The sequence below is a fragment of the Ciconia boyciana genome, chromosome 2 (assembly GCF_034638445.1).
Source record: "Ciconia boyciana chromosome 2, ASM3463844v1, whole genome shotgun sequence".
NCBI lineage: Eukaryota > Metazoa > Chordata > Aves > Ciconiiformes > Ciconiidae > Ciconia > Ciconia boyciana.
The window spans coordinates 68,370,443-68,396,251 of NC_132935.1; the positions used below are offsets into that span (position 1 = coordinate 68,370,443).

The 25,809-nt window shown below is 41.2% G+C and overlaps 1 protein-coding gene and 1 long non-coding RNA gene across 2 annotated transcripts in view; one reads left to right on the plus strand and one right to left on the minus strand.

The window, feature by feature from the left end:
* The window catches only part of CTNNAL1 (catenin alpha like 1), a 60,905-nt gene extending 51,781 nt beyond the window's left edge, over positions 1 to 9,124 (minus strand). The window contains exon 1 of the mRNA XM_072852930.1: positions 8,863 to 9,124. Within this exon, the coding sequence (XP_072709031.1) occupies positions 8,863 to 8,988 (126 nt within the window). The 5' untranslated portion in view covers positions 8,989 to 9,124. The remainder of the gene's footprint in view (positions 1 to 8,862) is intronic.
* A 196-nt stretch (positions 9,125 to 9,320) lies between these two features.
* Positions 9,321 to 19,432, plus strand: LOC140647843 (uncharacterized). The gene is made up of 3 exons (XR_012040974.1): positions 9,321 to 9,441; positions 14,125 to 14,219; positions 19,367 to 19,432. It is a non-coding gene; the product is annotated as an uncharacterized lncRNA (long non-coding RNA).
* Positions 19,433 to 25,809: the final 6,377 nt, after the last annotated feature.

Sequence of the window (25,809 nt, forward strand, 5' to 3'; positions counted from 1 at the left end):
GAGTCTATACCACTATTCATTTACTCCACTAGCTTTAAACAAGGCTAGTGATGGAACACGATACAACTCAATGAGTAAAAATTCTCATTTAAGGCTCTATCTAGCAAGGGTTATGCTTTGTCAATGAATTAATAAACATAAAATAAATCCATGCAGAAAGCCATAGGCTCATAGTACCATACAGCAGTTTTACTAAACTATAATCAGAGTTGTTTGCAATCATTAATTCATAATTCATCCTTTGGGGATTTCCCTACCTAATCTGTCTAAAACCATCTGTTAACAATGCTGAATAGCAAGAAAGCTGCTCTAATTCTTTTTGTGGGATCACTGCGAGGCAGTTTTGATTTAAAACACATTCTGCTGGAGAACTACAAAAATTTGTTTAATCTACAGAAAAGTCATTAATCAGATCTCATAAATTTGAGAGATAAGATTCCATTGAAAAAGAGCAATTGATTTTCAGCTATGTCAGTAAGAAGCATCTTACTTCAGCTACTTGAAATGTTAGTCTGACTCATTTATCACATCAAAGACTAAGGTACTGAATGTTATAAAGCAGTAGCCAAGCTTAACTCAAAGCCAGTTTCACCATCCAAGGATTCACAGGAAAAAAAAAACCTGGAAACCAGAGCTGTTTCATGGCAGGGCTGTTGCTCATGTGATAAAACATTCAAGTGTAATTTTTCTTGTAAAGCAGAATATCATTAGTGATATTAACATCATTAATTATTAATGTAAAAAAATCTTTTCATTTACCTATTTAGGATATTCTATGGTACTCCTGTGCTCCCCAGCATACCTTAAAAACCACAACTGTAAATTATTATCCATTTCCCTTTCACTGTTTCATAACAACCTAGTTTCAATGACTAAAGAGCTGTCAATTAAAAACTAACCTCGGTAAAGGGAAACCTGCAACCACATCAGCCCAGAAATACAACTGATACTGTGACTGAAGTAATCATATTATCTACAGCCAGATGACAAACTCGTAAGATTAACTTTCCTGCATAAATCAAAGATAAAAAAAATCAGGCTCCTTTAGGGGCACAGAGTACCAAGTGTAGGCTGAATAACAGTTGAGCTGCTGCAAGCTTCATCTTCCAGAAAAAGAATTTGTATTGAGTGGAAGATTCGCAATACAAACCACAAGCTCACAACTTAACCGACAGTACCTATGGAACCCAAGGGAGGAGAAGAGTCAGTGAGTTAGTGACTAATTGAAACTAATGAGGTACAACTCTGTACACCGGCAGCATACCATATGCTTCCAGACTCGACAGCAGTTAATGCGTATGACTCTGCATCCATGGCACAGTTTCTCTGCAGTACAGGATGCAAACTAAGAAGAGTTTAGCAGGAGGTTTGCTTCACTCGGTACAAGTTACAACGCAAGCCTCTACGCTGTAATTCATAATTTTATTACTCAACAGTTGTGCCAAGTCTCAAGTCTAAAGTGAGTACCAAATTAATTCACAAAGAAGGTGATCCTGGAAAAGGGGAGAAACAGCTTCTCAAAGCTTGCAAGTTACCAGAATTTTTAAAGTACTGAAGGACAAAGGCTAATACACAAGAAGCATTTTAAAAGGAGGGTACTCAGATTGGTTTTTTTTCCTCAGATGCACGGAAGAAAGCAATGGTTTAAGACAAATATGGATTACCCTACTTTTTCCAAAAAGGAATTTTCCCATCCTCCAAAAAGAGCCATAAGGGGCAAAGTGCAAGCCCCGGCACCATACTGGAGCAAGAACAGCCAACAATGTAAGAACCCTTTAGCACCTCAGAGGTGGGAAAGGGAAAGACCTAGAGGTACCAAAAAAATGCCTAGTGAAACAAGGCAGCCAAGGGACTTGCTGGAATAAATCTCTCAGCGCATCTGCTGCATGGGAAATGCAAGTAAGTTGAAATGGATGAGGGCTTGGACTGAATGCTGAAGTTCAGGAAGGGAATGAGACTACACATATACCTTAATTTTATGCATGTTGTCCAGAGAGTATATGAGACACTTCTATTTAGTCTCTAAAGGAGAAAGAGAGAACATTTGATTTGCAACAAGTAGGTATGTAATGAGCCTGTACTGCAATACAATACTATGACTACAGAGATTCAAACATCAGCTTATATACAGGACTGATGCATGATGTGGAGGAAAAACAGATAGGGAAAACATGGTGTGTCGTGTGTCCCCCCCAGTTTTTGTAGACTTCCAAGAATAAAAAGCTAGTGATATAGAACTCTTAACAGTACTCTTAATATAGGACTCTCTGCTTTAAAGTTGTTAGCAAAAAAACATTAAGACAAATCCATGACTGAATAATTCCCAAGTTTTGCAGCTATAAAGTTTAGAAGAAATGAACGCTCATTGAAAGGTATCATGTGTATGTATGTCACTTATCATATATAAGCCTCTTACATAGGTTTTGGCCAGCGTTGGTGCCACACGTGTACATCCCCCAAAAAATAAGGCTTGTGAAGCTCTTTTGCTGCATCCAGAGGAAATATCCTTCAGTAAGGAGACATACTAAGGTCCACGTCTACAAGTATATTGAAGAACTGAATGCGAATTGCTATTCAGCGTTCTGCTGCTACTGGGTACAACATGAGCAACCTAGTAGTTTCCAGTCACCTGAGGACTTCCAAGCCAATGAGACCACAAAACAGCTTCCCCAAAGACCCTACTAGCCTACAGACAAAATTGAAAGACCAGTGTCACAGAACAGTAGCATGCTGAACTCCATGTCTACAGTTTTACACTTCTCTTAAATCTCTCTCTTCGATAAAACATGCTTGTTCAGTTCCATGGAGAATAACGTCAGTTCCACTAAACATACAGTAACTTACCAGCTATTACAGTCCGTTTCTTCAGGAGTTATAACCCTGAAATACTCGGTTACTTCCTTAACACAGCTTTGCCCCATCCCTTTGACAGAAAATAAGAACAGAGCAGAGCAGCTATTTATGTTTGTGCTCAACTACAAAAGAAAGTGAAGCTATCCCTACTCCAGAATATATCTATGTGATGTACTCGGAGAATCTGTGTGGAATCAAAGTGGCTGCAGAAGAGGCTATGAAAATATTAGGTAAAATGAACTGGAACAACTTGCCAACATTAGATGTTATTCACTAAGATTAAGGGACTCAAAGATGCAATGGATTATATCAACTTTCTCATGCAATTTCCTGCTTAAAACTAGATTGACAGTTGAGGTATGGAGGTTGCCTGACACTTGTACATGGCAAATCAATACAAAAGATTAGGAAGAACAGAAGTAGTGGACACCCAAATAAATATGACGTACTGGTGAAGAATCAACATGGTGTTTGTTAAAGGAATTCCTGCCTCACCAAACAACCAGATTTCTCTGAGGAGACCACTGATTACATGGATAAGGAAACACTCTCCTGAAAGAAAACTAGGAAACAAAGTCTATACCAAAGGTTTCAAAGGACACCAAGCAAGTCTCTGAAAAAAAATGAAAGAAGGCTCTTTGTATGAATATATAACTCATTAAGAGACAAAATGATGAGAAAGAAGATGAAGGAAGGCAGGAAGTAAATGAGCGCTTACTTTCATAGAGGGAGATGACCAATGGAGTTTCACAGAAACCTGCGCTAGGACATGGATTATTCTACATAATCATAAAGAGGGAGGAGAGATAAGCAGGTAATAAAATTAGGAAAATTTGCTGGTGATCCTACGTTATTCAGGACAGTAAAGATAAGATCTGACTACAGAACTGCAGAAACATCTTGCAACACTGACCAGGGAACAAAATGTCAGACAAAAAAAATCACTGCAGATTAAAGTGATACAGATGGGAAAGTACTATCCTAGCTTCCCATATGAAAGCCAGGTCCTAGCTGACCATTACTCCTCAGCAGCAAGGTCTTTTCATTGCAATACATACCTCCATGAAAAAAATCAGACTTGTTTATGATGACAGGGACTTCCAGCGTTATCTAGTCCAGCTCCCTGCTCAAACCAGCTCCAGTTAGAGCATGTTGCTCAGGGCCTCATCCAATTAGTTCTGAACATCTTCAAAACTGCAGACTCTGTAAGTGCTCTGCGCACCTTTTCCAGTGTCTGATCACCCTTACATTGGAAAAGGCCTTTTCTTCTATCTCATCAGACTTTACCTTGTTCCAACTTCTGTCCATTGCTTCTTGTCCTATTGCCATACATGTCTGGGATCAGCCTGTCTCTGTCTTCTCCATACCTGCCCATTAGGTGGGTAGCTGTAGACCACAGTAAACTCTGCCATTGGCCAGACAAAAAAAATCACTGCAGATTAAAGTGATAGAAATGGTAAAGTACCATCCTAGCTTCCTATATGAAAGCTAGGTCCTAGGTGACCATTATGCCTCTCTTCTTGAGGTGGAACAAACCCGCTTCCTTCAACCTCTCCCCTTATGTCTCATGTTCCACTATGTCAATGTTTTCCCTTGTACTGGGGAGCCCAGAACTGGACATGGTACTAAAGATGCTGCCTCACAGGTGCCAAACAGAAGGGAAGAATCATGTCTGCAGCCTGCCGGTTACATTCCTGCTAACAACCCAGCGTGCAGCTGGCCATCATTGTCGACTCCTGTTCAACTCTCTGTCCACCACGACCCCCGTGTCTTTCCCCGCAAAGGTTCTCTGTAGGCAGCTGATTGCAGCCAGTACTGTTGCATGGTGTTATCCTAGCCCAGATGCGGGACTTGGCATTATTGCCTTTGTTGGACTTCACAAACTTCCTGTCAGATCATCTTTCCAGCCTGTCCCTCTGTCTAGCAGCCCTGTCCTCCAGCATATCAGACACTCCCCAGTTAGCTGTAGGGAAGTTCACATGCCTGTTGAGAATGGTGGCCCATCATCCCAATATTCAGATCATTAATAAAGATGTTAAACAATACTGGCCCTTGTATCAGTCCCCGAGGGACACCACTGGTAATTGACCAAAAAAAAGAGAAAAGGTCACCGACTATATATGGACCTCTAGCTTGATCCAGTATGGCTATTCTAAAGTCATACCTTCAGTCTGAAAACTGCATCAGTGAGTTTTTCACATAAAAGGGAAAACATCAGCTGTTGGTTCTTCTTTGGGCTCTAATACATAACTCCAGAAACTTCTGGAAAAACAGAATACTGGCAGAACATTATGTAACGTTATATAACTATGTAACATTTACTGAAATGGGAATTATTTTAGCTAGCTTCAGAGAAAGCAAGGGAACACCACCATAGAAAAGAACAGGTTTGTTTTATCCACCTCAAGGCATGTACCACTGTTAACTTATCCAGAATCTAAGACTGACAGTAACAAAATTCAGAAATATTGGTATCATGGGCTTTTTGTAGTTATTTAAGCTTTTATTTTGACTATATAGGTCAAGCCAATTCCAAAACCTTTGACAGAATCTCCTGTAACAAGAAAGTTGGAAAATCACATTCAGTAACATGTGGGCACACAATCATTCTGCCAAGTGCCTATGACAAAATGGGCTTTCTGAAGGTTGAGCAGCTAGCTGTAACCACACAGGTCTACACTCAGGATGTTGGAGGATAGGTCACCTTCAACTATGAAAACTGACTTTGTTCTTTCGGGAACATATGCAGACAGAGCTCAAAGTTCCCTCTCACTGAACTTTTGCCAAGTACCTGACTGTGAAGGTTGACCAAAACCTATTCTGAAGTTTCTCGGAGTGCTTCCTCAGGACAGATCCAGACAGACAGACTCCTGCAGCTGCGAAGATACCCAAATGCTGCTAGACTAGCAAACAGGTACATAATGGCAGCTGAGGAAGTCGCTGGTGGAGCCACATCCTGGAAAGTGCTTTTTCCCAGTCTTTGCCTTTCCTCAGCTGTTTAAATGACTTGTTATTAAATGAGTCAGCACTGACCACTAAACACCCTTCCTGATTTGTGTTGCCAGAAACTTTCCATAAAAAATAAAACCCAACATAATTAGACTGAAAATGGGTAGCAACAGTGAAGGACATGCCTAGATTTTAAAGAATGCTGTACTACTTACATGTGGAACACTGAACTAAAGACACCTATCCAGGAGAAGAGAATACTACTTGTTCTGAAGAAAATTGTGGGGTTTGACCGCAAAAGCCATATTTTCTGAACTGCATGCCACATGCTTTGCATGATAGTGTAGAATGATTCCCTTCACAGGACAGATAAGTAGATAGTAAAAAATAAGTGTTAGCAAATACGTTTAATACTGTGGCTTAAATCTGCCATCTTGTCAACTGTTGCACTATTAGAAAAGGGCCACATCAGGGTCTGAACAGATCAAGAGAACATGAAGACCTAGTTTAACTCTGTAAATAGTAAGTTTAAAAAAAAATAAAATCTATTAATAAACATATCCAGTAGTGACGGTAAGGGTAATTTCTCCTGCCGGGAAAACAGGAATCTTATACCACTGCTGGCAGCAAATATACACTGATACTATATAGTCTGTAAGAAAAATAAAGCTGCAAAGTACAATTAAAAAAAAAAATCAAACAAAAATAACCCTCACGTTTGCTGAGTAAGAGCAAGTGGTCAAACACACATTTACAGTATTACACATCAATTAGGACGATGTACTATACAGTACATGAATTTAAATAAGAATCAGTGTAGCCTTTTTTTTTTTTTGCTTAAAGAAAATAAATTTAGCTCCACAAGACAGATTGAAAGTGAGTTTGTCTGGGCACCTTTGGTTTCCTCTTTGCTTAAAATAAGTAGTGAAAAGCAGTAGCAACGTTCTGACTATTTTTTTTCAGATACAAGTATCACATAGCACTTCTCAGCTTTTAACAAAAGGGTAAACTGTGACTTTAACTTCACAGCAAGAACAAACCCCTTTGCAAGTGTATTTCGTACAAGCAGAAAAACAAAGTCCCGAGCATTACTGCTGATACATAGCTTATGCAGAATATAAAAACAAATCTTGAAATTAGGTACTCTGTAAACACCCAACACTTCTGCATAAATACCCAAACAAAGCCAGCGAGACCTCTAGTGAACGGTGTAGATGAAACCGTACAGACAGCACTGATAAACCAGTACAGTAAGTGGGACATTTTATCAGGCAAGTGTAGGGAGCTACTGCTGATACCATCAACTTCAGCCTGAATGTGAACGGAGCTCAGCACTCACGCTTCAAAGGAACAAGCTCGTCTGAAGTCTGGAGCACTTTACCAGGCAAACAGTGAGCTCTGAGTGTTCACAAACGCTCAGACACCTTACACTGTATACAGGAGAAGGGAGGGATTCTTAGCACTTCTAGAAGACGCAGGCATAGGTTTTGTGGTCAATGAAAAATCATATATGACATTACATATGCAACGAATCCACAGAGAAATAAGACTACTGTTCTTAAAGAGTATTCCAGAGGAATAAGAATGTGCACATCTTCACAGAAATCTGTTAAAAGTAAGAATTTAACATATGCAATTAAATTCAGCCTTTGCAATTGGAGGGGTTTCTGTTTGCTCTTAAGCTTCCTAAAAGTAGTCTCCATATTTTACATCTCTCAATTGTTTCAGAAGTAAAACATTCATTGAACTTTAATTTTACTTTGCCTTGGAACAAGTGGTTTAATCCCTTCGATGGGCTTCTTCGAACTGACTGCGATTTCTTCAAACAGAGAAAGACAAATTACCATGATAAGTACAGAAACACAATTACCCATCACAAACACTTCCTGCAGCCCAGCTGTACAAATGCAAAACATGGCTTACAACAGTTTGTTTCCAGATAGGCTATAATGGTATAAACATAACTTGACCTCACCAGGACTAGTTATTCTTGTATAGCTGTTACACATTGTTTCAAGATTTTGTACAGATAGGTTTTGACTTGCTAACTTTAATAATCAGTGCTCAAAGTACAAAAATGCTATACAGCAAACACCGTGCTGTTTTCATACATTATTCTTCAAGAAAGAAAAGTTTGCTTGGGTATATCAAACGCCTTGTAACTAAAGATCTAAAAAAAATAAAAAAACACCCCACACCAACACTGAACAACACCGAAGTGGTTGGCATATAATTACTTATCAGAGCGCTTGAAAGCTTGGTTTTTGGGTTTTTTTTAACCTCATTTAGCACTGTGCGGGACACGGTAAGAGGTCACCAAGACACAGTTTGCATATTATTTGACTTCTTAACATTCGGGTGCTATCCCCGGGTGCGGTAAGAGCTCCAATCAATGCAACGCTCAGGCCAGACCGCGAAAACACAAAGCTTCGCCAAACCCCCTGCAAGTCGACCGCTCTCACCAGCACCAAGCTGTGAGAAAAGGAGAACGCTCCCATGCGGGCAACCATCAGGCGAGAGACTCGGGAAGCCGGGGGAACCCGGGCGGCGGTGCAGCCCCTCCGCCGGGCCGGCGGCGCGCACGGCCCCCGCCGCCCAGCGCCCACCAGAGCCCCTCGCCCCGCCGCCCCCGGCCGCCACATCCCGGGGCTCAAACTGCCGACGGCACCGCAGCGCCTTCGGGCCACGGGCGTTACGCAACGGCACCGCGACCTTGCGGGGAACTTGGGAGCCTTTCTCGGGGAGGGACGTGCGAGCAGCATCCCCCCCACAGCCCCGCTCCGGCAGCGGCATACCGCCCCCGCCCCGCGCCGCCTGGCGGGACCCCGCGCCCGGGAGGCGAGGAAGGGGGCGCGGCTGAGAGAAGCCGCCCCCGCCCGAGCGGCCGGAGAGAGGGGGGTATGAAGCGCCGCGACCCGAGCGCGCAAACTTCGGCGGCGGCCGAGCTCCGTCCCGGGCGGGAAGGGGGAGGCGGGCCCCGGCGGGAGCCGGCCGCTGCCGCCCTGCCCCCGGCCCTTGGGGGTTGCGGGGGGGATGAGGCTCGCGCGGCGGTATTTCTACCTGCGACACCAACGGCAACAGCGTCTGCTCCACGGAGCGCGTGCGGATCTCCAGCCCCGCGTCCGCCCCCCGCCCCCCCGAGGACGAGGAGGAGACGCCGCTGCTGCTGCACGGGGACGTGGCCATGGCGGGGAGCCGACCGGGACCCCCGCCGCCGGCCGTCCGACCTTCCGCGCTCCCTCCCGGCCAACTCGGCTCTTGCCGCTCGCACGGCGGCCCCCGCCGCTCCGCTCCGCTCCGCCCCTCCCCCGCCCCCCGCTAGGGCACCGTTGCCTTGCCGGGGCGCCAGGCGATGCTGCCTGCCCGCCCGCGCGCGCGCGCGCGCTCAGCCCCCCTCGTGGCCCCTTCCCCGCCCCTTGGGACAGGATTTAAAGGGGCAGCGCCCGTTTCCCCGCCCTCCGCCCCGCAGCAGCGCCAGCTCTTGGCGCCCCCCTTCCCCCCCCGCCTTTCCCGCGCCTCGTGGGTGCGCGCCGTCTCCTCTCCCCTCACCCCGGCACCGGCGGAGGAGGAAAACCGGGGGTGGTCCCCGCCGCCACCGCTCCTACCGGGAGTTTCTCCGTCGCTCTCGCCCGAGGGCAGGTGGGGGCGGCCGGAGGGTCCCTGCCCGGGTGGCGGCTGAGGAGCTCGGGTGGCCCTCAGGGAAGCAGGAGTCCGGGCCGGTGACCGGCCTTAGGCTTCAGCGGCACCGGCTAGCGCGAACGTGGGGAAGGGTGGTCCCAGTGGGGAAGTGAGGGGTGCCGGTGCGGGGCAAGGGAGAGTCAGCCAGGGAGCCGCTCTCTCCTTGAGGAGTGTTGAAATCACGATTCGCCTGCTTCAGAGCATCTGGGGGGAATGATGGGCTGTCTTAAACTAAACTCCATCGGCTTTTCTCTGAGCAGCCTCCCAGTGAAGGGGAAAACCCACCTCCTGCCTTTCAACGATTTGTGTTCTATGCCTGGCACACAGGCTGCTTTCAGAGAACAGCTATCCTGTGTATCTGGTTTTGCCCGGCTTTGGAGCTAAAGCAGACCATCTATGATGGATCTAGCAAGCAGAAGGCAAAAGTAGTTTCAAAGGAATAAAAGAGTGGGTTTCTTTTGGTTTTGCAATGGGCTAAACTCACTTCCCCATATTAGTTTGTAACCTGTATTCAAGAAGTATCAATGCATGAATGCTCACTCATTTAATTTGGCTGTATGTCTGTGGTACGTCTGATTCTTCTACAGGCTTGTCTACGCAAAATTGTGTTAACAGAACAGCTTTTCTGGCTGTGATCCAAACCACCAAGGTGCAAAGCAGCTCTAGTCCAGAACTGGGGTAACTCAGTGCAGTGCTGTGTGTGAGCCAAGCAGCCCTATGCAGGGTCTGGGCTAGTAAACCGCTCTAACATAACTACTTAGTTTCCTGGTCAGAACTGATGATTTGTGTTTTGACTGCTCTGCTCTCAGACAACATTACTCTGTAAATGTGTCTTTGGCTTTTTTACCTTGTTAGATCAAGGACTTTGTATCGCCTTCTGTCTTCAGAAAGATTTCTGACCTCTTTTGCACAAAGCATCTTTTGCACAATTTTGAAACCTAGATATAAGATAAAGGACAGCATTTGTTGTCCTTTGGAGTCCTATGGAGTTATCCATATTTATTAAAAAAAGATTGCCAGAACTGCAAGTATAACCCTAGATAACGATATGACCCTGTTCGTAGCTCTTCAGGAAATTGGTTTCCAACATGGTCTCATATTTTCTAAAATGACATCTTATATAACATCAAGTGTTTACAGGAGATAACTAAAGGCTTAAATCTGCCATGGTACAAAAACATCTAAATGATGGTGTAGACTTGAAATAAATGCTAGTCATGCTTGATCAAAGTGGTTTAGAGAACACTTGAGATTCCTTGGGGTTTTTCTCCTAAAATTTTCATTTTCTTACAACATCTTTCACTCTTTTCCAGGTAACTTGTTTTCCCTTTACTTCTAGTTTCTAAGTTAGTTTCTAAAGTTTCTAAGCCTTTGAAAACAATTGTTGTTTTCTGTTATGTTTTGGTAGAGTACCTAGGCCAGGTGTGGTTGCAGCCTCCCCAGGACTGTACACTGGTACAGGAGACTTCTGGATCATATGAGCTGAAGCATACACCAGACAAAGTGTCAGTAATACCAGAGACAGAAGTGCATTCCTTTGTCCTCTTCCCTCTGCCCCCTTCTGCTTGAAGTTGTTTCCTCCTTCAGAATTGTTAATTCCCACTCATTGACTATTTTATGAGCATTACCATAATATTAATTATCTACATCATCAACATCTACAGATTCTACGATCTATGATTCACATCAGAAGTTAACTAGAAGCACAGGCACACTTGGATGCACACGTGGCTTATAATTTGGTGTGGTCAGCCAAATTATAAGTGTCACTTAATTTCAAAGACGGCTGTCTGTCTTCTTCAATGCAATAATGGATCAGACTTCCCAGGGATGACATTTTCTGATTCAAAGCAGAGTTGGTAGCAGAGGTTAACAATGAAATTTGAAAGATTTTAACTTCACACTGAAAAGGAAAACAAGTTTGGTATAAGAATGGTAGCAAAAATAGCAGTTTAAAAATAATTTTCTAGACAGATTGGACAAATGGTGGGAACTTTGCAATGCCTTTCTGCAGACAGAAGTCGTATTCCCAATCTACCACTCTCTTTTCCTGCTTTCATTTTGTTTTCACTAGAGAAGCAGCATTAGTGGGTGGTGCTAGTGACAGCACTGTCTAGTTCTCCCACTTCTCCTCTTCAGGTGCTTCCAGTTTAAACACGGAAACTACATGCTCTGCTTCTGGGTCCTGTGCTGGGCAAACAGAATACATGTTGCAATGGTTTTAATTTAACACAATTGAAAACCTCTAGCATGCTGCAGACTAACGTCTTTGAAGACACCTTGAGGAGATCTTCAAATATGATAGCCCGGAGCTTAATTGTGCTTTTTAATTATGCTAAGACAATTTGAATGAGCCAGTGTGATAGATTGCAACCACACCTTTGGCACGCCAACACATACTTCTGAGGGAGCACTCTAAATGTGCAATGCACAGCGCTAGAATATTTTGCATACTGCCATTTTCAGCCCACATGATGGATTCAGGAAAGCAATAGCCCATCACCCCAAAAAGAATGTCCCTCATGCCTGTAGGACGTGAGGACCATTGGCCATGGCAGTCTCTAGACAGCTAGCACTGTTTAGCTCTGCCTTGCATCTGAAAGGCATTTGAACTATAAGGATAGAGGACAAGAGTAATGGCCAATGGACTATATTTCTAACTTTGTAACTTTGTCAGTGGTCAAGGGGATGGAAGTGATTCCTATCCTCATAGCATCATGAACATGTCAATCTGTTCCTCCTCATATTGTTTCCACTCTTCACTCAAGGATGTGACACCTTCTGCTCCTCTGTCCACGATCTCCTGCAAGCTTGGGTTCTGTGACTGGAGACAGGTTGCCAACAGAAGATAAACCGGTTTTCCCTCATCTAGCTCTTCACCTTTATCTTTTCTATTTGAAGCACCTTTTGTAGTAGAAGACATTACTGTCCAGCACAGTGCTGCGCCAAAATTCGCCGACTTTTCTCTAAGCTAATGTCCCCCACACCCTGACAGTGACAATGCTCCTGAAAAGGATGGCTGTTTTGAGCCTTTATGCGTAGTTAAGGCCTCTGACCATGGATGCTGTCCTCTTCGCTTTGACGGGACTGATATGAAATGTATTAATGAGTAAGCCCATTTTATTCTATCCGCACCATGGCTTGTCTGAAGAGGCTGTCAGCCAGCCTCAGTTTGATGGACTAGCTAGCACCTGCTCTTACCTTCCAGCTAAGATGTGTATGTTCCCTGGTCTCTTTAAAGGAAAACGAGATGGGTAACACTTAAACAATTTAATGTTTTTGCTAATCTGGTCATTTTGACTGGCATAAGGTCAGTGACAAGGGCAGAAACCTTTTCCACTGGAAGAAACCTTGTGTCTAACCCTTAGGAAACAGGTTGTTATAGTTGTTGCAGATGTGCTGTTGAGGCCCATGCAGCAAAGCAGATGCCATTTAACCCATCAAGACGGGTTTGAACTTGTGTGCTGTGAAGAGGAGCCTAGCAGTTTCTGTCCACAAAGAGCAGTTGGTCTAGGAAACACAAACTGCAGGGAGAACAAGGAAATACTGGTAAAGGCCAGCTGATGCGACCAGAGGGCTTTTCAGTAAATTTTGATAATGAGCACTTTTCCATGCATGCTTATAATGAATCAGATAAGACATAGGAATTATCTAAATTAATAACACTTTGAGGATGAATTCCAAGAGCAGGTAATTGTTCTTTATCCTCCCATAGAGAGCATCCCAAATATCCAGGGGTGAGAGGAAACAGTGCTTCCTTATCTCCCAGCTGCAGACTGGAAAGCAGAGCTGAGAGGGCTAAGAGATTGTTCCCTTTCTCTTTCCTCTCTATAGGTGAGAATAAAGTTAGAGCAGTGTGGGAGGGGAAAGCACATCAATCATCTTTCCAGATGAAATTTAGAAATCCACTCTAAGATTAAACTTTTCCCTTGATTACCTCCAGTTTCCTCTAAAACTTGACAAAGTCATATTTCTTTTTGTTTCAGTGGGGATGTTTTGCAGGCAACTTGTGAAATCAGTAATTTTAAAGATGACTAAAAATTTTAGGCTTTTGAGAAATGTAAAAAGATGGGAGGCAATCATTGCTTAAAATGTCTAATCCTGATTATTAGTGGTTATTAACTCCAAAGTACATTACACTTCTTTATAAAACCAAACAATCTTTTATGTTTACTTCATACCTTATAGTAAAACACTTTACAAAGATAACATTACTTTTCTACATGGAGAGCATTTTATGTGGCTATACAGTGACTATGTATTTTTGTCATTTTGTGAATTACCAGTTTCACAATCTGATTGCAGCACTTATTACAGGAACTATGAAGAAGAGGGGGATGTAAAAACAAAGTATAGACATATTCAAAGGACTACAGCTAGTGTCTATTTTTGTTCTGAATGTTTCTTCAGAATGCCTGTGTGCCTATACAGCCAGAGGGTGATTTCAAGCAGTGGCTCCCTTTGAGTTTACAAGGTGGTAATTGTTAAAATCTTCACCAAATAAGAGCTATTTGGCCATGGTACCAAATGTTGTACCCTTTCAAAACACTTCTGTTCCCTATGACTGTCACAAAGAAAATGAGGAACCTTGTTTGGATGGTCAGATATTGATAACCCATCGTGGCTTGACTGCCTCTTTTACAGAGCACATAAGAATACAGTTACCCATGTTAGTTCTTCAAGAAGTGTAAGGACCCAGTATGCTTCATAAATCCTAGCGCCATCAAGAGACTTCTTCGGTGAGTAGCTTATTTTTGAGAATACATCTAAGTATAAAGCATACATTTCCTGTGACATGCTGAATGCAAAGAGCATGGAAACTTTGGTCAACTGATCATAATTAAAGATCATTAAAATCAGGGTCTGAAGAATATATCCTACCTTTTCACTGATGTTTCCTACCCAAGCCACCTACAGTTGTAGCAGATGCGTGTCTGAGGTAGGGCAGAGTGAGGGAACTATTTTCAATCCCGTAAGATTTTACTTTTTTAATGATAATATAAGACGTTATTGGCAAAGAAAGATCTACACCAATGGGTACTGCTAGAGTCACCCAAGATTTTCTATTTTAAGACCCATGCTTTCGGTTGTACATGAATATGCCAAACTTCAAAACTTTGGTGTGGCTCTCCGATAGGTGTTTGTCTCAGAATGATTTGTTCTTTTAATTTCCAGAAGAAATGGCATGCTTTGTTTAAAAAAAAGTGAGGTTAGGGAAAAAAAGGCATTTGTTAAAACTGAATAATTCTTACAATTGTTTTGCTGAGAAGATCCAGGCTGGCTCACAAAGGTGAAATTTAATGACATGCATGTAAATGGAATGGGACAGTGAGGGAAATGCCTTTTGTAGTTCCTGTAACGGCTTGCCTAAATTTAGCTGAAGAATAAATGTCTGAAAACTGGGGGGTTTTGGATACATTGTGTAGAATTTAGTTGGAGACTAATGAGTAAATTTTCAGAAACCTCCACGTACATTGAGCGAGACTATTTTTTGAGAGCCTTGTATGGGGGACAAATGTAAGGAGTAGGAATAAATGAGAAAAGGACGGGCTGAAGGAAAGCACAGCAAGTGATGTGAGAATAAAGGCCAGGCTGCGAGGGAGATGTGTGAGAGGAAGCAAGCACTGTGCTAGTCAGAGATTTTGGTGTTCTCCAGCTGCAGGAACTACCTTCGCAAGGTCTTGTCTGTGTGACAGTCAAGGACTTGTGACTTTTACACAGGTATGAGGTACTGAGGAGAAGCTGAAGGTGTTCTGTAATCAAGCCTGGCATTTCTTCCTTTATTTAGAGTTTCTTTGTGCTGTCCTTTAATACCTATTATTGGTGTATGGACATGTGTCTGACACTTACTGATGTTGGTGTGACAGCTTTTCGAGGTGAAAAGTCTCATCAGTTTAGATTCAGCAGTGAATTTGGCCTTATTTCAAAGGGGACATCTGAAAAATACAGTTTCATCTTGAACTGTTAGTAAAATGCAGTTTTATAAAACCATACTCTAGGACTGGTAGAGTACAGGACCTTTTTCAGACTAACACTATATAGATTTATCAATGCGTTAATATACTCTTCAAAACTTTCAGCGCTGCTGTAACATATCAGGCAAAATCAACTCCTAAATGATCAGTTCCTAGATGCTAAGCAATAATTTGAGGTTTTCTCCTTGCACTCTGTGAACTTCTTCTTTCACACATGTACATTTTTCATAAGACTATGGCTGAGGCTTCTTCATTACATCTAGGACCCTATTCTAAACAAGAGCTAGCACACTAGTTTTAGAAGAAGGTATGAGCAGCTTTGCAATACACAGATACACACTAATCATCCCTAGTGAAAGTCTTAAACTGACCTGCAGTTAGGGATTGGATTAAACTTTGACGCCAAATGTTTTATCTCTTTCAAATCTTCTACCATCCTAGCACTGAGTGTTTTGGGGTTTTTTTATCCATTCCTGTGGGTTATAAAATAAATATGGAGGATTAAAGGTTTGAAGACATCCCTAGCCTGCAAAATCTTTAAGAGCATTTGCCACCTAGCAACAGCCAGGGACGTGTGTCTCCTTCGAACAATCTGCAATTGTGTGATTCAGAAGAAACCTCCACAGTGTTTATAACTGCAATTGTAACTTATGTAGGAAGGGAAAATGCAGCAAAAGGCTCCAGTTACATCACTGACAAAAGGATTTCATTACCATAAGAAGTCCCCTAACAGGGTGACAAATAATCAAGATTAAAAAGAATGTGTGACACCAGCAGAAAGGGAAACAATGATGTTCCTATTATAGCCGTGGCCTTTACAATAAATGATATGTCAGCTTTTTCATTTTGAATTGTGCTGAATAACGTGGTGATTTTAATTCATCAGCAAATGAATACTTAGATTAGAAGCTATTTTCTTTTCAAATTTGCATTTGGTAGCTTAGTCATGCAATAAATACCACATTCCTTGAAAAGTTTGAATTATCTGTGTATTATTTTTAAATGTACCATTTATAGACATTAATGATTTAAAGATACTCACGGATACTCTGTTAGTTTGCACAGATATGTGAGGAAAGTATGGGAATTATATGAGAGGAAGGGTAATTGCACCATGCATGAGCTGGCTGACTATCAAAATCCCATTGGTCTGCATTTTGTGATGCTAATGAGATAGTAGGAAAAAATAACACAGATGCTAATGCACATGGGTTCTATTTAGGTTGCTCTCATGCATAAGTCTTTGCAACATCTAAGAATATGTTTCACTGGATATCAGTTATCCCAGTTGCTCTATTTTCCTCCTTTTTTTTTTACCTCCTTAGAGGAAAGAAACAGGATATCCAAGGACACTGTGTCTTTCATACCTCCCAGACCTCCGAACTGTTGACACTTGTTATGGAACTTTACCCATGTGACAATGTTAAATTAACCTGGATCTGTTCTAAAAAAAATGGACAGCTTCTGGACTCCTGGTCATAGCATTACTTAAAATTTCCTATTAACAGGGTACTAAAAAATACTTTGTTTCGATGTATGTTCTTATTAAAACACGGGTCCTAGTTTCTCAGTTACCAAACCAACTTAAACCCAACAAAGACATTACTAATATGCATTACTAACAAAATACTTTTAATGCTAAAATATAGGCGGTGTATTGTTGCTAAATTAGACTACTTTACTATTTGGAGAAATCATTAGCCTAACTCCTTACAGGCAGCTGGTAGGATTCAATTCTGTTTCTGGCAGCAGGAGAGTACATGCTGGAGTATCAGAATTGGAGCAGAAAATTGTAAGTGCAGCTGAAATGGAAAGGGAAGCAGCAAGCTATTGCCAAGGGAACACAAGGATTTTTGTAATAAGTGCATTCAGTGAGTTTATACTAAATGTAAAAAGTTCCAGAAAACACAGTGTAAATAACTTAAAATTTAGAAACCTCTCTTTTTCAGTCATGTTCGAAGTACTAAAAGTATTTCTTAGAACTTGACGTTTGTACTGAATTGTCAGTGCAATGTCAACCATCTTTTGGAAATATCATAATGTAGACAGGCCCTAATAGGCAAAAGTTTTGAAAGCAAAATGAAGTGTTGGAGTGTAAGGAGCACAATGACAGATTATTTTTTTTGCTGTACTCACTAAAGGTAGTCCTTACTGGGCAACACTTCCATTGATGTAAATTGGTGTGGTGCCAAATGAGGACTGCATGTTTAGGTATGCTCAGGACACTGTACATATTCCTCTAATGGGATCAAGTTTGCAAATCACAGGTGGAAGTCACTTCAAAGTCCAGGCTTTCTTATTTCACAGTCTCTTCTAGCTGTTAATCAGAATGTGAAATCTAATTGTGTGCTTTGGATAAGGAGAAAATAATTTCCTAATCAAATGTTTCTTTGATCCTGTTTATTTATAAAGAATGGCAAAAGTCTTGCTTCTCTGAAGACAAGAGAAACCAATTGATAGGAGACAATTTGTGTTTTCAGAGTTTCGTGCTTCTTGTCAGCTATTTAGCCCACAAGTGGCTTCAGGATTCTCAGGACCTCATTTAGTGTCTATACCTATATATGTACCCATTTTGATTTCTTACAATACTATCTATCTTAACAGAGCAGCATAATTAGAAAAATTTCACTCTATTTTAAAACAGTGAATTTTTTAAAATTTAAAATATCACAGAGTAATATATATTGATGATTACATCTTGATGGAATCGCTCCCTATTCTACCTGTCATGCTCAAATACTGATATGCATTAGGTAGGGAATCTCAGCCCTTTCAGCAGGACCTGTGCAACAACTGTATTTTATCTACTTCTCTGTCCTTCTCAAAAGTTATGATCAAGGTGCTGAGGGAATACAGCGAACAATAATATTCTTTTAGCTCTAGCAGAGCTTGTCCTTGACTTTGAAAGACAGCTGATTAGGATTCGTTTGTTTTTTTTTAAATGGGCATGGCAGAGACAAGACGGAAAGTGAAAATCCACATAGATCAGTGTAGCCTGGTGTCCCGGTCATGCATGTAGCATACAGAACCTGATTAAAATCCCTGCTCAGCCAGCTTTAGACCATGGTCTTGAAACTAGATTCCCACTTCGCATGTGCTGTGGGTGTTTCAGGGTGGTGTCTTTTTTTGAAGAAGCCTCAGACAGGCTTTGTCTTCATCCTGATACAAAACAGAAGCTGCTGTGCTCCTCACAATTAATTCTTACCTAAATCTAGGAAAAATTAATAGATTCAATAGGACATTTTCAGTCTTAACATTTTACTAATGTACTTATGATTTACTGCCCTTTTTATTTCAAAATAGAATTGGGACTAAAAAGTGTGATCTGGAGCAGTTCATATTATGTTTAGCAATGTTCCTGCAGGTTTACCTTTCATCCCAAATAAATGGTGCTAGAGTCCACTTAAGGATTTAAGCATAAATGCTTCTTTCTTCACTCTTAATGTTCTTTTCAATATCTGAAGATACTTTAAGACACTTCCCCCCAACACCTTCCTAATGGAAACTGAAAGAATACTTTTGACTTCTACGTCATGCATCATTTTGGTTCTTCCTCTTAAAACTTTCTTAAAAAAAAAAAGTCGTATATGAAATATGAGTTTCAGAGAAAGTTCACCATTCCAAGGGCACCTTATAAAAGGCATGAGCACCTGTCTTCAGACAGGGATTTTGTGAATATAGGCTGATCCCAATAGACTTAATGCACGTGATGAAATTGTAATATAGCCATGCACTTTGTATTAGACTGTTACTTTTATATCTCTTATCACTACTCCTTTCCAGTTAACATTCTCCTCATTTACATCTTGAGTTTGTTATCCCTTAGGAGATATTTTTTCTCCAGCTTTTACAGAGCAAAATGTTCATATGATTAGAATCACTCATTTGTCATATTCCTCATTTTAATACAGCACACCTGCTTATAGTTGGTTCTGCTATACTTGGTTGCAATCCTCTTGCAAAGAAGAATAAAACCCAGCAAGCTGTTTCGGTACCTTACACTTCTCCCATGAGGATTCCACTGAAGGAGATTCTTTGGTGAGTGTCAAAACCCTTCAGACACCGGCCTAAAACTGTTCCTGTGGAAGTCAGCTGTCACGTCCCGAGTCCTCTGGGTCAGGCACAGGCCAATAAAAGGCACTTTTGTGAATCCTCGCTTCCTGTAGCCCATCTTCTAGTTATCTCAAGCTCTGTTCTTCAGAGACTGCTGTATTCTGGCTTCCTACCACCTGATAACTTTCCTTACTTATCAAGGTATCCTCTGTTCAGCACTATGGATGCTCTTGGTTTTTGGCAGGCTAATGTGGAAAGATTGCTAGAAGGAATTAGGCGCAGGGGGCATGCACCTACTGAACCTTACAATATTTATAGTCATCATGACTCTACTTTTGTCCTGTGCTTCTAGGGTTGATAATGAGAGACATTTAATCCATATTTACTCAGCTCTTTCTACATTTATTTCCTTTCTAATGAGATGGATGCAAACTGTGAGGGGGAACAACTCTTCCCTGCTCTCTGCTGATTACCTGATGCAGCTGCTCACTCTGAACAGTGCTGAACATCAAGTAACCCAGTAGCTGTAGGGACTGACTTCACCTTCTAATGATGGATGTGAGTTATGCCTCTGCTTTTCAGAGATACAGACTCTTCTAGTCAAAGATCAATGATAGCCTCTGACAGAGGGGAAGTAGATTTGGTCCCCATAGGGAGACAATACCTTCCTCTTGTCCTCTCTTGGCAGTTTTGCTTCAGAAGAGTTGGTCATAGATTTTGTGGGGATTTTTTTTTTAAGAGGTTTTCCTTTGATCCTAAGAATGCACTGAAAGCTGATCCAACCATAGTTAGTGTTCCCTTTTCTGGATTATTTATGTGAGTCTGCTGGGAGAATTGATGTATTCAATTCTCTGGCTTTTACTTTCTACAGGTCCTAACCTTGGAGAGCATCCTAGGTCAGAAGAAGTAGCAAATGGTATTATTGTCCCACAGGACCTCATATGACTCCAGAAAAAGAATGGATACGCATGGTTTAGCTGAGTAGGTGTTTTAACGATTTCTAGTTGAGACATGTTGCTCCGTACACTTTTATCCTTTTCCAGTGGATGATAGACAAAATTTTGAAACTGTTAATTAAAGGGAAACTTAGAAGAGTTTGTTAGGCAGGAAAGTAAGACTGTATTAAGTTCAGCCTTGGTAGAAGACAATACTGGGAACTATGGTCAAGGATAAAAAGGCTAAATTTAGCCCATTCCTTTCATTTTTTTATCTGAGGTCAAGGTCTTATTGTTAATAGCTGCCTTTCTTTGTGCTAAGTCATGAAGTTTAGGTTATATGCTTCCCTATAATATTTTTTTATATAGTGTGATCCAACATGGACATTTAAACTCTTCATACTTTTCCAACCATGCAGCTGTTAAGCACTAACCAGTTCATCATAACCATTCAATCTGAGAAGGCATTCTTCAGCCAACTTTAATATTATTTCATGGAGGAGTTCAGTATTTTCAGAGGCATGTTTAAAATATAAGCCTGTTGGCAAACAGAGATAGCCAAGCCTCCTCTGTTCCACAGCAGTAAGAACAAGCAAGGCAGGGGACAGGTAAAGCAGGCAGACTAAGCAGGTTTAATAGACAAAGCTTTCTTTTTAGAGCAATTTTTCTAACATATTTTACTAAGCTATAAGTTGAATATACATGGAACTTTTTGCTCCAGTGTAACGCAGAGCAAGGAACCTTCAGCTATTGCCATTTCTGACCTAGGACTTAAATACTTGGAGAAAGGTGTGAATCACTAAATCTGAGATTCGAATAGGACTCTGGAATCCTGTAACAAACTAAGTTGCCAGATTCTCTATGAATATGACTCTTAATGTTTATAGGTATGTAACACATCTTAGTTCAACAAAATAAAGAGATACTGGATTAAGTTACAATATCTAGTACTAAGTTACAAAGCTGGTAGTTCCTGAAAATGCCTTTGCATCTGAAAGACTCCGGAACTATGTATCAGTCATGGTAAGGAAACCCTGAACTAGCAGTTACATAAAATTGGAAGTGTCTTTGTGCAGCAGCATCTACTTATGTACCAGTAATATGGCCCAGACACCTGTGATGTCTTAGGGAAGACTATAAAGAGCATTAGCGTTGTTTGCTGACAGCCTATCATATAATTTATAACAGTCTGATGCAATGAATACCACTTCTTTTGATTTTTTTTCCAGTGTAGGCTTTACTGGAAAATGTTAAACAAGGTTTTCTCTAATTTCTTATACTCTGCTGTTTGCTATTTGAAAGCCAAAAATTAGGCTAACATCATTGGTTATAGATGCCCTGGTAATTTCTTGTACTTGGTTGAAGATAGAGCTTTTATCAGATTTCTACAGTGAATATTTTCCAAAGTAAATTCAGAATTATTTTCAACAAATACTTCATAGTGAGACTGAAACTCGTTTTATGCAAACATATCACAGATGGTACCATTCAAATGAATGAGTGTAGAAAATAATGCATAAAATTGATGCATCAAATTCATTTAAATATTTATGGGAGAAAATGTATCCAATACTCTTAACAGATTTTGTATCCTCTCATTAAAAAATCCCAATCCCACAAACTTTTCTGGCTAGGGATTGGAGTGATGTTCTCAAAGAAACATGTCTTTACATCATGAAGCATAGCCCTGCAGCTCCTAAGCTTGCCTTCCCTATTAATTTCTCCTAAAAATATTTTAAAAAACCTCTTAACTTATTTTCTTTCATCAACTAATGTGTCTAACCTGTATTTCTTCTCTGTAATTATTTTCTATATTTTCTCTGTAGTAAGTTTCTATGTCATTTATCTCAAGGGAATTTGAATGATTCAAACAAGTAGACTCTATTTTGTCATCATTTTAATAATATCATTTTGATAATTTCTTTATTATTTACCATATAGTTTTATGGATCCTGTCATCCAATAATGCAGTCCGCAATAACCAAAACCCTGCTGATGAAATCTCTGTACTTACATTAGTTCTCTGATGTTTGTCACTTTTTCCACAAAATGAAATTTACCCAGCACAACTGAAATATTAGCTGGTGCAAAAAGATTGCTGGAGGAGCTGTGCCTGCGGCGCTTCCATCCCCTGCCGTTGCTCAGATAATCAGGTGAGCAGCACATCCATCACTTCTGGCAGATGAGCAGTGCCACAGCCTTCTGAAGTGAGAGACCTGGAGGGACCTTACCTGCAGAGGGCTATTTGCATCCATGGTGTTGGACTGATTCCCGTACGCGCTCTCTTCCAGGCACAGCTTGCGACTTCCAGCTCGTTTTTTAATAAAAACATTACTCAAGTTCTAAATATTTCTGACTGATGTTAATTCTGTTTATCAACAGGTGTACTATGTTCGCTTGTAATTGTCAATTACAAAAGATGCTTATTTATTCACTGTAAGAAAATTGAGGTGGCTTTTGTGTATTTTAAGTATGTAAAACTCATGAGTACTTCCAGTCGATGCTGCATCCTATACTTTCCAGTTAAACTCCGCTTGATAGCATTTCAGTCTTTACACAGTTCAGCTTTTCAGTTACCTTTCATGTCCTGATTCTGCCAAAGTAATGCTTTTATTTTTTTAATTCTAATGTGAGAAAAACACATAGCTTTCAGTTTTAGCTAGAATTGTTGTTAACCAAAATAACACAGTTTACCATTCCTTTCAAATGAATTTCTCAGGCTGCAATGTGGTCTGTGCAGTTAAAAATGTGGCAATAAAACAAATAGTCTTATAAATTCATGTACAAGATGTTCCAAGAATGCAGTCAGAAGAGAAGGAGACAAAGAGGACTGGTGAAGGATAAAACAGTGTGCAGACTCATTTGCAGTTCTACAGTGAATGCCTTTATGTGGCTGGTGCCTTTCCTTCCCCTCCTTCTCAAAAGCAAGAGGCTTCCAGGAGAGACTGAACTTTAAATTCGTTTTGGCATTTCTTACAGGGAGGAATTTACTAGGAGCTACAGCAAAAAGAGCTAGTGATTTAGGACTAACTTCAACATATTTGCTTTTCCTTTAACTCCTTGAAGGCAAGACTTTTATTTTACAACATAACTAGGTATTTTTTTCTTTCTCCAGTTTGCAGACCGAGTTAGGGGAACATAAAGAGTTCAATTTACTTCGACGTCCGCAGCAAATCTGTAGCTAAGTCAGAAACAGATGCCTGGGTTCTTCTGTCCCCTGCTCTAACCATGAGACTCACCATGTGGTTTTGCCGATACATATGGGGTAGCTCACGGTTAGCATGGATAGCATTCTGAACAGTTAGGAAGCTGCCCAAGTAGAAGCTGAGTCATTAGTGGATTATATTTTTAACTGGTGTCATCATCTCACCATCCACTCTACCCAGCATCAGTTTGGCTGTATATTTCTCTTGCAGCCCATCCATTTGCTTCTACTCTGTTCCTGCCAGAGAGGGTTTCTAAGCTGCTCTGCAGTACGCTCCACTACTTATGCAAATCTCTGATGATATTCTAATGTACTGCTTAGGAGAAGCTAGCAACCTAAGAGCTACATGAGAGGCAGTTAGGCATCATTTATATCTAGAATATAATTCTGATTATAGGGGCAAAATATGCCAAACATTTATACACACAAAGATACTACATGCATAGTAGATGGCTCCTTATTGGGCATATTTATTATAGTAAAGCCCGAGAATGCTTCAGGCTTACTTTCACACTGACTATTATTACCATTAATGCAGTGAGAAACTATACCAGCCAAAACATTGGAGAAGTTATCAGTTCCAAGACATTTAATAAAGAGTCATAATTACAGAACAGAAGGGTGACTGCAGAGACAGATAACGGCAAGGAAAGAAGCATAAAGGCTGAGTCAAGGGGCAGGGTTTTTTAGTTGTCAAGCAAATTGGAACGTTGACTAATGTAACAGTTACACTTTGCTGTAACACAGTGCTAAATGGAAAAACACCCTTCAAACACTGGTATTGGTGAATTTCATGGGGAACCACTCCGATCCTTGCATAATACAATGAAGAAGCTTTACCACCCTAAACCAAAGGAAATCCAGGGCAGATACTTTTAACAAAAGGATTTAACTGTTTCTCTCTAAAACAAACCCAGAACATTGGCTTTCCACCAAGCAATTCAACCTATATAAAGGAGAAGCATAGCTGAACTGCCCTGGGAACTCTGACTCACAGCCCCAGGCGTCCTCCTTGTTGCAGAGGGGAAACAGTTTGCACCACCCTTTTTCCTGGCACAGCCTGTTTCCTCCTCTCCTGCTCCGGGATGCAGCCCAGCCCGCTGACCCATGAGGCCACGGTGCTTTATGTACTCTGCCCACCTCAAAAAGAGGATAAATCGGTCCACCCACAGCTCCTTGTGGTCTCATACAGGACAGCAGCTAGTCCTTGCTCTTCTGTGCAGGCATTCAAAAGGGATCACAAAAGGGCTTCAAATATTTGTACAAAAGTTGACATTTTGGGTGATGTTTTTAACTTCATAAAATAAATCAAAATGTTCTTAATCTGACTAATACTTTAGTGAATTTACTCTTACTTTTTGGCACATTTTCAGCAGTTTCAACATGGTGAGAACTTCTATTGTTCAGTTTATCTCAAGTATACTCTGTTAAGGATGCCAGAAAAGGTGTACCTACCACTTAAATGCATCAAATATGGTTGCTGAGTCTGAGTGCATGGACAAAGTTTTATGCTAGTCCTCCCAAACCTGACCTGCAGTTCTGGTTTACTGGTCCCCTCTCCTACCCACACGTGGAACAAATTAAATTGAAGGGTACACTCTCAGTTCTGCTGTAAATAATTTTTAAGGTAAAGTAAAGCATCATGAGTTCAGCTACTGATGTGGTACTGGTCCTTTGTGACACAAACTTCACTGTCAGCCAGCTTTCGAAGTCACACAAACTATATCCAGGTCTGGAGCAGATCTCTTCATTTGGTGCCTAGTTCTGTAAGTTCTGGGAGTTGGACTCGATGATCCTTATGGGTCCCTTCCAACTCAAGATATTGTATGATTCTATGATTCTAAGTTGGACCTCTACCTCTGCAAATCGCACCCCTCTCTTCCTGTTTTCCTCGAACTTGAAGCACTGGGAAAAGTACTGCAGGTAGACCTGGATCCCGTGGTTCTCTGGAATAGCACTCTCTTTCCAAAACTAGTTTCAAGTACAACATAACTGTTCTCCAATTTCTTGCCCAGGAAAGAATCTACTCCACTCCCTTCTTCTTCTGTCCTACTCTTTCATGAGCCCTCCCAAGTGAGATCTAACTTTCCTCTCCCATCTGCTGGTTTTTGCATTGAATCAAACTGGGGACAGATCAAATGATGAAGGTGATCCCCTCCAG